A 14,267-nucleotide genomic window follows, 5' to 3' on the forward strand; every position below is an offset into this window, starting at 1 on the left:
AAATTTAAGTTTAAAAGGTTTTCCAGTGCTTTGAATCTATTGCAATAAAATATATTATTATGGATCAATGCTGTAATCTTAATTTGTTTTGTAATTGTGTGTTTTAAACAATTTATAGAAGTTGTAGAGATTAAAACTTAATGATAAACAAGTTTAATTCATTAACTATTTAATAGTTTTAATTATTACACCCTTAATAAAAAATAAAAACACTGCTTGAAAAAATAAGGCTCATATTTCTTTAGGATTGCTAAAAAGAAAACATTGTGCAAAATATTATTAAAACTAATAAAAAACTTGTAATTTTTAGCTTAAATAAATTCTCAGTGTATAAAACAAATTACCTTGTTTACCTGATACATAAATAAAGACAATATATTAATTTAAAATTTAAATAATAAAAAAAATCCTTTAAAATATTCCATAAAACATAGCACAAAACTTTTAATTAAAAAAAAACATATATTGATAATCATTTATAAAAAATATTTAAAATTAAACGCACATTAAATCTATTGCTTATAACCCCAAGGAAAAAAAAATTGCATCACAGAAACGGCTTTCTTCGGACTAAAACTGAAACTCATCAACAAAATGGCTTTTTAACTTTCTTGCGTCTCGGTAGCAGCGCACAAGAGTAACTTCTGCATAGTTTGTTGCCCAGGCAACCTCTTCAGATCTACTTTACCGTTCAACATGAGTTTGTATAGCACGAAGAACAATACAGATATTGCCATGGTTAGAAAGTACAAGGATTTTGGTTCGTACACAAGTGACATCGTAACGAGGTACATTACTAGTAAGAATGATGAAATTGCTGTTATTGAATAGACCTGTTGATTTTAGTATATATAATTAAAATTTGGGTTGATTACTTTAGAAAATTAAATTTATATGTCAATCTTGTAACATTTATAAATTATTTAGTTATAGATAACTAGTAAAATCGATGAAATATCTGTGCATGAATAAACCTGTTAATTATTTCAATTGTACTTTTTTATTGTAAATATGTCAATAATATTAGTTTTCATAGTTTTTTTAATTGTTTAAAAAACTACAAATGTTCAAGGTAGATTACTAGCAAAAATAAAATGACTGCTCTTAACGTGTATACTTGTTGGTTATTTTTTTATAAATATTATGGTATATTATATTATTACTTATATACAGATTACTAGTATAAATGATGAAATTACTGTTGGAATGGAAACCTGTGTTTTATTAATATGTTAAAAAAATTTGTAATTTAGAACTTAAATTAATAACAAGTCTACTAGTACTTTTTATAAACATACAAATGTAAAGCAATTCATAGAAGTTATTATTTCTGTTTACAAATAAAACAAGTTATACTTTTTACAAGTTTTAATTTGTAGTTACAAACTAAAACTTTTTTTAAACACTACTATTTTAAATACTACTAAAAGTAATTTCATTTTTTTTATATCAGTTTAATACAACAATGTTTAAAGAACTATAAAACAAATGTGATACTCTATGATAATTATATATTATATAAACATAAAATACAGTCACGAAATGTTTAAAAAAAGCAATTGATAACAAAATATTTGTTTTAATAATTAAGATTAACACAAACAATCATATTTTATAACAACAAATTTTTACACAGTTACATAAGATGTTTGACTTTATATGTTTGAAATTTCCTAAAGCTATGTAAGCACCATATTTTAACCACAAAAATAAATCAGAAAAAAAAATCTTAGCAAATTTACGTCTGAAAACCAGTTTTTCTCAGTTTTATTACTAAACTTAAATGAAAAAAAAAATTTAACATATACAATATTTATTTTTAATATAGCAAAATATACCAGTATTTACTTTGTTTTTTAAATAGTTAAATAACTTAAACCTTGTTATTCTTTTATATTATTGTTTAGATACGTTTTAGTTTAATTGTATTTTAACAGTACAACTTTGCAAAACTATTTAACGAGAAAATTAAAAGACTATAAAAATATTTTTGATACAAAGATAACTATTTATACTATATTTCAACTTTGAATGAAAAAGTCAAAACCTATAAAAAAAAGATTACATATTCTATTCCATAGTAAGTACTAAAAACACGAAACTGAACCTTTTATGGTTTTTTAACACATGGCAACGTGTACCTTAAGAAAACCAACATTAATGATTTATATTATGAAATAAAATAAAATTTTAAACAAACCTTGTAAGGTCTTTTAACAAATGGCAACTTGTACCTCAGCACAATCAGCGCCAAACAACACAACGCTTTGAAAATCCACGCGCTGAACAGAACAGCATCGAGCAATTCGTTCAACGAAGACGGTATCAGCATCAGGACTGACATCAGGAACAATCCGATTATTCCTGGTACTGGTGTCAGGTGCTCAATGTGGACCATGGAGAATATCTGTTGAAAAAATTGTATTTTAGTTTTATATAACTATTTTAAAAATTATTTATTAATTTTGGTGTTCTTTGTGCACCATCAAAAATACTAGTAAAAACAAAATAAAAATAAGAAAATTATGAAGCATATTATGTAGCAAAGAATTTAATATTTATTTGTAACACTTCAAGTCCTAAATATTTAAATATAAAATTGATAAAATTGAAGTTATTTTAGGATGCTTAGCAAGTTGCAATATTTATAAAATTGTAAACAATCAATGTTTAAAACTACAATTTAATACATAACTTCAAGTTAACCTTCAGTTATATATATAGTTAGTATAAATATCATATTCAGTATAAATAAAATTACCAAACAACACCAAATATAATTTTTAAAGTAATACTTTTGTATTTTAATAACTGCATAACCAAGTTTTGAAACTTTATTTCAGTTAAAAATTATATAGACAAATAGTTAAACACTTAGAACTTTAAGCTATGTGTGCTTTACAAGCTTTATTGGCACTATGATTTTTTAACTTATTTCAGTCAGTACAATAAAAACAACAAAAGCGATTTTTACCACGGTTGATTAATGTTATTTGCATGGACATTTTCTGTAAATAAAAAAATTAAACATGTTTTAGTTGCTTGGTTTTTAGATCATTTTTTTTAAACTTACTTTTAGTTGTTTTAAGCTCATCTTATTTTTATATTGCTACTGTAAACAAAAGGTTTATAAAATCCGTATCATGTATATTTTTACCAATTTTTATGACCTCTACATAGTTTAAAGTTTACATATTACTTCATAAAAATAACTCCTATGAGCCGTGGTAAATTTTGCTTATGTTGTTTGTATTTTACTATTTTGCAACTTAATGAATATAGAGTAGTGGAGAGTTTTTCTAATAAAAAAAATTATACTCAAATTAAAACAGTCATATTTTTTAAACTTTAATAATTCCCAAAGCTGTACTATATACTTTTTTTTTACAAGCCAGTAAATATTTCTTAAACAACAAACGAAAAATCTTTATTACATGCTGTAATATGCTTAAATATACTTTTAATTGCATTGAGGATGCTTTTAAAATCAGTTTTCTGGAACAATGGCTGTCAAACTTTTGACGAAGGGGTCAAAATGGCATAATTTCAAACGTATAATAGATATTACGGGAAAACTTTAGAAATTTAGGGGGCCATAAGCTGTTTTAGGCATAATCTGAAACTCACACTAGATATTCTTGAGTTGATGATGATAATAAAAAAAAGGTCTTAGTCGTATTTAAGAGTATTTTTTTTGGGATTTATTGTCGTAGGTGGCTATAGCTTTTTTTAATTTCTTCAAAAGGGGCCTTATGAAAAAAAGTTTGGGAGATCTTGGTTTAAGCACTACAAAAAAAAAAAGAAAATTTTAATAAAATTAACTGAGCAGATTAAAGAAATATAAATAAAAATTTAAGTAGTCAATAAAAATTGCAAAGTATATATAATTGTTGATTGAATTCTACTTTGGATTTCAATGAGCAACAACTTTTGAAAATAAAAATTTTTTAAAGTAGTAAAATTTTAACTGAATCAAAATTTAGTTGCTTTTTAAATCAAAAGAAGTCACATACAAAGTAACAAGTTGAAACTGTATGATAAAACCTTATAACAATATCAAAGCAATACTTAGTTACTGTACACTTAAAATAAAACACTATGCAACTTAAAAAGAACAATTTAATTTAAAATAGATGTTAAATTCAAACAAGGAAATAAAAACTCATTTAGGACTGTATATTGAACATAATTAAGCTATATAGTATAAATTAATGTCACAACAGTACTTAATTACCACCCACTAAAATATCAAGTAAAAGTGCATAAAAAACTAAAAATTTAAATGTGTAATTAGATATATGAAGCTGCAATTAGTATTAATAAAGAAACAAAAAGTCATTACGGACTTTATTTTAATAAGGTTTTTAAAATAAAATTGTTGAGTTAACTTAAATTAACACAAATAAGGAAACAAAATATGATCATGACGCTTAAAACGAATAGTGCAACGTTTTGGAAACACAAAACAACAATAGATTGTAAACATTAAAAAAATATATTTTTAGAAATTAAGTATCAATATATGTGTAGAAAAAAGTAAAAGTGAATCAATTTTAATTATAAGAATGGAGTAAAAATATTATACAAAATTAAAGTATAACTCAACTGTTTAAAAAAATATTAGTCTGTGTGCAGTGAAATTAAATACTCTAATACTCTATTAACCTATCTCAATTGTTTTTTTATTTAAACAAAAAGTTAATAAAAGAGTTTTCGATAGTAAATTGAAGGTAAGACAATACTTAGGAAAAAACACTGTGTTTAGTGCTAAAATTTCCTGGCTAGTGGAATTTAAATTATTATTTCGAATGTATAAAATCTTACTACCCAGGATATTTTAACACTAAACACAGTGGTTTTTACTAAGTCTGGGTAAAACTATACAGTTTTGAACTTTTTTACTACCAACTGTGAATTATCTATCGAAAGTTAACAAACTGTGAACTATTTATAAAATAATAGTATATGTGGTTAAATATACTAAAAGATATATTTGTAAACATATTTATCTTACTAGTACAAACATGTGGCGACAAAATAAATAATTTTTGAGAAGTTGCAAAAACTAATATAACTAAACAACTGAATTTTACCTTTTTATCAAAAAAATTTAGTTTTACGTTTAATTTGTTCTCAATATTTTTTAAAATTTAATTTAATTTTATGTTATACGACTGCCCCACTTTTTATTTCATTTTATAATTTTGCTCATTGTCTTGTCGTATAATGATGAATCACTATCATTAAAGATTTCGAGTCAAAAATGAATAAAAAAAAACTAAAGGTACAATTGTATTAGTTAAATAAAATAATCATTTGCTACTTATAACTACATGGTTGAATTATTTTCAAATGATTAAAACGTGCTAATTCATTACAAAATTAACTTGATTTATATCGCATTAAAAAACACAAATATTATGTATTAAATTAGATAAAGAAAACGTGATATTTTTTATATAAAAATAAACCATTAATATGTTTAAATTCAATGAAGAAAGTTTCCATATGTACTTTTTAAACATTAAAAAATACTTCTGCATATCATTATTTTGCTTCAATATATTCTATGGTTTGTAACAAATTGTTTACAAATATTACTTCAAAAAATTTCTGAAGAACCCAAACTATTCAAATTTTAGAAACTTGATCACTCTTTATTTTATTTCTTGGTAATCAAAACATACCAACCCTGTTATAAGCTTCAATTAAATCACGCAGTCAGCAATATAACAAAATCAATCAGTGAAGTTTTATTTATTTTTTGCTATTTACTACTTTTCGAAATTTCTACTTTTGTTAACAATAATAAATTATGTTAATTTTCTTAAACAAACAAACACAAACCTTGGCATGATACCTAGCAACAAGCATAATGCACAACTATTATTTCAAACTGTAATAAAGATGATTATATCAGGGTTGCCACTCGTTTTTTCAAAAAATTTTCCAGGTTTTCCAAATTTCTTCCAGGTTTTTAAAAGTACTCATTTTTGGGTCTATTTATAGTTTAGAGTTAAGTTAAAGGTAAGAAACTGTGTTAAATAGTATGAAATCATTGAAAAGTACTGTAAAGCTACTTTAAATATTTTAAATAAAAAAAAATTTGATGATGACAAACATTTTTTATTTATATGATAGATTTTTTGAGTCAAATCGAAATGTTACTACTGAACATGTGAAAATTGTTAAAATTCAAGGTTTTTCCAGGTTTTTTTTTTGCCTAAATTGTCAAATTCTAGGTTTTTCAAGGTTTTCCAGGTTTCCAGGTAAAGTGGCAACCCAATTTTATTTTTTTCTTGTTTAAGGCAATTCTATTTGTTTTTATAAATCAAACACAAACCTTGGACATAAAACCCTAAAACTTTATAAGGATAATTTTTAAACTACTAATATAAACAACATAAACCTTAGGTATGAAACTCTAATAATTGAGATTATTTTATTATCACTCTTTTTTTAACAGCATAATAATGAGCCTTTATTACCAAAACACTAAACACAAACCTTAGGCATAAACCGCTGTCTATTAGCAACTAACAGAATGCTTACACAACTATAATCTGTATTATATTTTTTAAGATATTTTAAGCACGAAACCAAAAAGCAGACAGGTTTATCTATTTATTTTTAAATACAATTCTACTCATTTATAAAAAACAAATGAAACACAAACCTTGGGCATGAACCCCTGTCTTGCGGCGACTAGCGGTAACCTTCCCGCTGCTATGAAAGTGTTGTTGATACTGCCCACTAGTGACAGACACACCGACATTGTTATTATCTGCGACAACCAAGGGTTGATCTTCATCGAGTAGTCCACAGCTATGGCCGATGTTGTTCTTATTTCGTCAACGCTCAACACTGAAAATTTTAACAAATAAATGCGTAAGTTCATATGTATAACAATGCATTATTAACTGATATATTATTATTTGAGTGTTATAAAACACTCAGTTAAATGATATTTTTGTAAAAAACAATGTTTAGTTTAATTGTGCATATAGTTGTTAATAGTTATCAAACCAGGACTGTGTCATAACTATTTTGTAACATCAAATTATCAAATACTTATTATTTAAGTTTTACAAAGTACTTTAGTTTACAGGGAAATGTGGTAAAACAGTCAGAACTGGTATTAAAAAATTGTTTAACAGATAGTAGATTAAAAATGTTCATTTCACTTTAACAGAAAATTTATTACTATATAATAAAAAGCTTAATTTAGAATTAAACATAAATTTGATAATTTTCAGGGTTTCCAAAAGTTTTTAGAGAAATTTTCCAGATATTCTAAATTTTTTCAACTTTTTTAAGAACAAGTTAATTTGTCAAATTTTAGTGTGAAAATAATTTTAAGGTAAAAATCTGTTTTAAAAAGTATAAAAACTTTTAAAAGATACTGAAAATCTAGTTAAAATATGTTTTTTAAATTAAAAAATAATATTTTTTTTCTACGATAGATTTTTTATGGTCGAAATTTTAACTAATTTACATGTAAAAATTTTAGAAAATTTCCAGTTTTTTATTGAAAATTTCTCAAATTCCAGGTTTACTAACTGTTAAATTCGAAGTTTTTCCAGGATTCCAGGTTTTTTGACAACCCTGAGTTTTAATATAAGTTAACCACAATAAAACAAAAAAATTCTGGCATTTTTTCTAATTAGTTACTTTTAACTAACAGTCACAAAAAAACCAACTGACCAGATAGGAAAGACACGAATACGAACATGTACAAGGCCATCACTGTAACCACGCTGTATATAATTATCCTGGGTAGAGATTTGGCGGGCTTTTTGACTTCTTCGGTTACTAACGTAATCGAATCGAAACCGTCGTAAGCCCATAAGCCCTCGAATATTGCAAGTGAAATTGATGGTATCAGACTTAAATGATTTTCACTGAAAAACAATAAAAAATGTTGCTATATTTTTATGATATTATAGCAAGTTATATTGATTGTAGTGGTGCTCACTGAAAAACTTTGTCGATGATTTAATTGTGGTAAATATATATGAAACTACTGAGGAATAGCTAAAAAAACATAATTTTTTTCAAATTCAAGAAACAGAGGTAATGGTCAAATTTTATAAACTTGTAATAAAGTTAGTTCTTACATTTAGAATCATTTGTATTTATAACTTTTAAAATTTTATTTAAACTTATACAAACAAAAAACATACCTTTAAAAACTTTCAAAAATGTCATTAAATTTAAATTAGGTATAAACATTTAAAACTGTTCATAAAAAAAAAACACAAAATTATAAACTATCAAAATGTTTCAGAAAACCTTTTTTGTTTATAGTTTTATAAAAAACAACACTGCTTTGTAAAAATTGTCAAAAACATTTTATATCAATAAAAAGTAAAACTAATGAACAATTAAATATACAACCTGGATGATTCATCTACAGTTCTTTTGTGATTAATGTTTTCAACAAATTGACTTTTGTTTTTAAAAAGCTGCAACAAACCAAAAAAAGAAACTAACACCAGAGCAACCACCTTTCCAAGTGTGCAAAACACCTGTTTATGATAAATATTTTTATTTAAAATATTTAAATTATTGCTATTGGGTATTTTTGAATATACTTTTATAGAAGCTTTAATAAGCTTTTATGCTTTTTTTATTGTCTTTCTCAATTAATTGATGCTATAAAACAATTTATTTTTCGTAAGACAAAATTTAAAAGTAAAATAAGTAGCTTTTAAACTAATTGAAAATAATAGTTTTTAGATCATTCATTTTCCAGTAATTTAATAAAAATATTATCTAAAAATAGTTCAGGCGTTTTTAAATCGATGATTTTGCAAAAAAATATAGTTTATTCTTTTTTATTGAACACTGATAATGAACTTTGAAATTTTATGCAAGACAATATTTTAAAATATTTATAAAAAATCAAAATCTTTAGTAATCCAAGGTAATTTAGAAAAAAGTTTATGTTTAAAAGTAATTTAAATGCATTACTACCAAGATATACTTAAAGTTTTTTGAAAAAAGAAAATAGTTTGTTTTAATATCTGTTAAAAAAAAACTTGGTAGGATGTCATTTTATTTCAAATAATATATAAACCTATACTTTTAAGGTTGCCACTCTTATAAGCAAATAAAGCCAGCCTGACTTATATCTAATAAGTGTGAGTTTATGAGAAAATTGAAAAAAGTAGTAAGAATAGAAAACTCAAAAACTTACTGTTTATCGAAATTGAATAAATATAAAATTATAATAATATCAACAAAAAGTTGAACTTTAAATTAATAAATGTTTTAGTCATAAACACTAGCTTGAGATTTAAGAAAAAACACTAGCCTGAGCTTTTCAAAAAACTTCAAACAAGCTTGATTTGGCCAAAGTAATCTTGTAACAAAAGAGAACAACGAATGGAAAAATTATAAAGAACTTCATTTCAGTTAAGATAGAATGTTTTATTAGATATTTTTACAGAATCTAGCACACTAAAACATTGTTTTCTTAAGTTTTATAAAAATTCTCTAAGTAACTTAATAGTATATTTTCTGCTGAACATATAATAACTTAATTATACCTGAAATTTCAAAGCAAGTTTGAGTTGTGAAATATTAAAACATAAATATTTTTCATAAAAAACTACCTGATCTAACTTCAAAAACTAATACATACCTGAAATTTCAAAGCGAGTTTGAGTTGGGCAATATTCACATAAGCCAGCAGCATAAGAACTGAAACTCCCAGTATTTTGTGGAAAATTTCATTTGAGTCACTGTCATCACACAACACAAAGAAACTCTGCGATATGCTCTTTGTGACGTATGCCCTAGATAATAAAAAAAAGTGATAGCTATAAAATTTTGTTTAAAGGTAGTAAAAAATTAACTTTTTGTATACAAAAATCATTATGCAACAATATTAGCACAAAATTTTGTCTTTTTTCATTATTTAATGAGTTAAAAGCAAATAAATATTTAGTATTTCTAACTCATAGCTTAAAAAGTATTAGTTAAAATATTTGAAATTTTGTTAGTTAAGGCCCACCTTGAGTTTAAAAAGTAGGAGTTGAAAAGTAGAATTTTATTTCACTAATTAAAAAAAAATTTTTTTATGTTCATAATTTATTTTTCAACTATCAAAGAAATAGATTCTGCAAATTTCAACTTTCTAGCTCATAAAAAACAAAAAAGAAGATACATTTTAAGTGAATATAAACATCACAGAAAAATAAAATGAAAAACTGTTGCCATAGGTTTACTTAATAAATTTTCTTATATAACTTTATCTTAGAAGTAGATTGAACTTTTTATACTTCATAAAAATTACTTATATTCATAATTCAAGCTTTCATATAAGAGCTAATTGAAAAACTATAACCTCTACTATAGGCTTAAATGTTGAGGCAATTTACATATTGCTTTGAATTAGGTAAACATTTTGACCAAAAAAACAATTACACAACTTATTTGTGTTTTAAGAAATTTTAGCCTAAAGTTATTTAAACAAGCTAAAGAATATACATCTCTACAGTTTGTAAAGTATCTTTTAATGATGACTTTTGTGCCATAAGATTAAATTCCATGCTTCAAACAATAACTTTCTTTGACTGTTTTCAGTTTACTTATATTAACTTACAAACTTATGCACTACTTTTGATTACATTGACCTAAATTTTTTTCTTTTTCATGAACAAGTAAAATAAGACTGCTTTACTTTTTACAAAAATAAATTAATTAAGGCCATAGGGGTCCAACATTTTATTTACAAAAATTAACTTTTGCTTTTATATGAAAGCTTTAAGTACAAATTACAAGCCAGTTTTTATAGAATTCAAAAATATCATTTAACTTTTGAGATATTTAATTTTTTGTAAAAATTCTCCAATATAAACGTATGGACCGCAAATTTTCTAGGTCAATTTTCTCAGAAATTTTAGAATTCATTAAAAATATATCTCCTCCTTCATTTATCAAGCAATCTTCTTCAAATTTTTAGGAAACACTCCTTATAATAAAAGGAAAAAACATTACTTTAGAATTTTAGTAATTTTAAAAAATAAAAAAATTATAACAAAAATTAAAAAGAAAATGCTTTTTTTTCAAAAAAAAAAAATGTTTACAAAAAAAAAATTAAATTTCAAAGAAACGTTTTTTTGTTGTTGTATAAAGATTAGACTGTGAAAGTTTGAAGATGATTGCTTGAAAAATGTAGGAGGAGGTAGATTTTAAATTAAATAGTCTTTTTTCGCTGTTTTAGTTTTCCCTTCCCATAGGGAACCTATTATGCGGCTTGACTTTGACTGGTCATATCTCAGAAAATAATACGAATTTTTTAAAACGATAAAAAGCGTCTTGAAGCTTAGAAAAAACTCTATAAAATAAGACCAACTTGTAAAAAAACATGGTTTACCCCCTATGGCCTAAAACTATAAGTTATACAAGCTTGCCACTGGTCTTTTAGATACTTCTTCCAAAATTTTCTTCCAGGTTTAAAAGTACAACTTTTTTTGTGCCTTTTTAGTAAAAAAACGTAGAAATAGCTTTGAAAAGTACAAAATTACAAAAAACATACTTTAATCATTATATATACATTAAATCTTAATGTAATGCTATTTTGAAAGTGTTTTGGAATAAATAAAGTCTGAATAATACTTTTTCTATTGTATATAATAGTTATTTATTAACTAATCTAGTTTTTATTCTTCTACACATTCAAGTTAGTTGTTTAAAACTCCAGGTATGTTATCCTAAAATTATCAAATTCTAGGTTTTTCAAGATAAAACTTAAAACTATCCATTTATGTTGGTTTTGTTTGATACATAGTTTCCTTGTATGACAGTATATTATTCAATTAAAAGCTTTCATATGATTATAAACTTTTAATTATTAGATTAATTGTTTTTACAAGGAAACCTGGTAAAAAAAAATTAAAAACACATTTTTTTGTTAAAAATCTATATCTCAATTTAAAAAGCTATCTATAAGTAAACTTATCAAAAATTTGAAAAAACACTATAAAGATATTGAAAATTGTACCATATTAGTAACTTTTTTTTTTTCTAACAATTATCTATAAAACTTATTTTTTGAAAATACTTAAAACATACAAGCAAATAACTTAAAGTAGATATGCTTAAATGTATTAAAAAACATAAAAGTAATCAAAACATTTAAATCTAAAGTAACTTAGTTCATACTTACCCAAAAGCAATAGACTGTATTGCCATGGACTGGCCATGCACGGTCAACAGGAACAGCCACAAGTACACAAAGGATATCCAGTCCCCAAAAGCTTTTTTCAGGTAAACTGCGGCGCCCCCAGATTCAGGTATCAGGGTGGCAAGCTCGCAATGGCAGAATGCAACAAGCATGGCAACAATGCCGGCAAGAACCCAGATCATCAAGCTCATAGTGACGTCACCTTGACAAAATTTAAATAAAGTAAAAATAAAAAATAATTATTTGGCATTTGTGATAAAATAAGTATCAAATATAAAATGATATTTTTAAACCACTGAGTTAAACCACTAAGTTTTCATCTTACAACGTTCAACTCATAGAGCTTTCAAAGAGATCAATTATAAAATCAAAGTATTAAATAATTATAAAAAAAACAGGAAGAACCCATATTATCAAACTCATGTGACATCATCTTTGTAAAAGTAAAATAAATACTAAAATAAACTTTGTTTTGTATATCCAACCACTAAGTTTTGATCTTTTAATGTTTAACTCAGAGAACTTTACAGTAGCTAATTATTAAAATAAACAACCAAAAAAAAATCAGATGTTTGAAACGACCCAGATAAGCAAGCTCATTATGACATCTAATTTATAAAACAAAATACAAAGTTAAGTAAAAAACAAAATAGTTATTTGTTTTTTGACTAAAAAATGTCTGAAACTCTATAATTTCCAGTTATAAAGGTTTTCTGGGTAAAAGCAAATGTGGTACACCTTCTTTATAATATAACTGACAACTGCATTAAAATGTATCAACAAAACCTGCAAAACTTCCAGTTTAACTAGACTTTTTCACTTAAAGTATTTTAAACTCATCTTCAGCAAGAAAAAAGTTTTGTAAAATTTAGTAAAATTAAAAAACAAAAAAAAAAGCTTTTTAAAGTAAAACGTAAATAAAATAAAAATATTAGTTTAAAAAACCTTGGCAGTAGTTAAGTATGTTAGAAGGAATTATGAATATCCCTGACCCTATGATGCTACCGGCCACAATGGAGACCCCAGTCACGACATCAATTGATCTTTTCATCTGAAACTTCTCCTGGGTTGGGTTTTCTTCTTTGCCAATGAAGCTTTCTGTCTCATCCTCATCAGTCACTGATTTCAGCTTTTTATATTGGTTTCTTAACGTCATTTTTAATGTTCAGAGCAAATTTGTTTGGTTATGTTTTTACTGGTCGTATAACATTTTTAGTAAAATAACTTATTTAATTTTATATATTCCAGTGTTATTTTGAATGCTTGCAGTGACTGCAAACTGTTTACAATTTAAATTATGTGTGGTTTGCAAACACGTTTTGCAGGCTTTGGTTTGAAATTACATTTTGGTTTTTGTTCAAATAACAGAGATGCGAAAAACTTTAAACTGCTATTTTAGCTTATATCAAGATTGTGATTAAAAGTTTAGAAAATATATCCACAAATTAAAAGTTTTAACTTGACTTTTTTTGAGTATTTGACGTTTTATTTACTACCAAACTAATGTACTACTAACAAAATAATGAACACTAAAAAGTAAAAGATGTACGAAAATTAGCTTTATTTGGAACATTTTTTTGCTTAAAATGTTGTACCTTATTTTATTTTTTAATTAAACAAAATCTCAATTGTTTTTAAAAAGATATTTTGTTTAAGTAAACATATTTAGTAGTAAGTTTAACAATTAAACTTGGTGTATAGATAATTTGCTTTTAATAAATTGTAAAAGAAGTATAAAAATTATTTATACCTAAGTGTTTTTATACATTTGTGTTATTTTTACGACTTAGTTTAGGCATAATAACATCAAAAGCAAATAATGGAAATTATTAACTTAAGAATCGCTGATTAATTAACAACCTAACAATCGTTGCAGGTCAAAGTCTAACTGTCGACAGTCGACAGTACACGACAGTACACAAAAATAACTTTGACAAATATGCGTTTCTTTGTTGTTTTGAAATAAATATATCTCTATCTGAGTAGTCTGTAAGCCGAAAATCAAGGCGTTTCTGATTGGCTAGAGTTTTATTTTTATTTGTTTTAAGTATTATTTACTTTTTTCTTTATTTGT

At 24.8% G+C, this 14,267-nt stretch overlaps 1 protein-coding gene across 1 annotated transcript; it reads right to left on the reverse strand.

The window, feature by feature from the left end:
• Positions 1 to 236: 236 nt before the first annotated feature.
• Positions 237 to 13,418, reverse strand: LOC145835752 (cystine/glutamate transporter-like). The gene is made up of 8 exons (XM_082943462.1): positions 13,139 to 13,418; positions 12,176 to 12,395; positions 9,647 to 9,800; positions 8,398 to 8,528; positions 7,705 to 7,901; positions 6,677 to 6,864; positions 2,201 to 2,407; positions 237 to 833 (listed from the first exon to the last, which is right to left on the reverse strand). The coding sequence occupies exons 1-8, from the start codon at positions 13,347 to 13,349 to the stop codon at positions 603 to 605; spliced, it is 1,539 nt and encodes a 512-aa protein (XP_082799588.1). The 5' UTR covers positions 13,350 to 13,418; the 3' UTR covers positions 237 to 602.
• Between the last annotated feature and the right edge of the window lie 849 nt (positions 13,419 to 14,267).

This window comes from Thalia democratica, chromosome 5, assembly GCF_965202585.1.
Source record: "Thalia democratica chromosome 5, ktThaDemo2.hap1.1, whole genome shotgun sequence".
NCBI classification, from domain to species: Eukaryota; Metazoa; Chordata; class Thaliacea; order Salpida; family Salpidae; genus Thalia; species Thalia democratica.

What these genes read in the sequence shown, in the direction of transcription:
- LOC145835752 (XM_082943462.1), bottom strand. Translation starts at nt 13,349, where the DNA reads ATGACGTTAAGAAACCAATATAAAAAGCTGAAATCAGTGACTGATGAG. An exon ending in ATTCGTGTCTTTCCTATCTG is followed by an intron (nt 6,865 to 7,704) that starts GTCAGTTGGTTT and finishes TAAAATTTTCAG; the next exon opens with TGTTGAGCGTTGACGAAATA. An exon ending in TTGTTAAAAGACCTTACAAG is followed by an intron (nt 834 to 2,200) that starts GTTTGTTTAAAA and finishes TAAAATCAACAG; the next exon opens with GTCTATTCAATAACAGCAAT.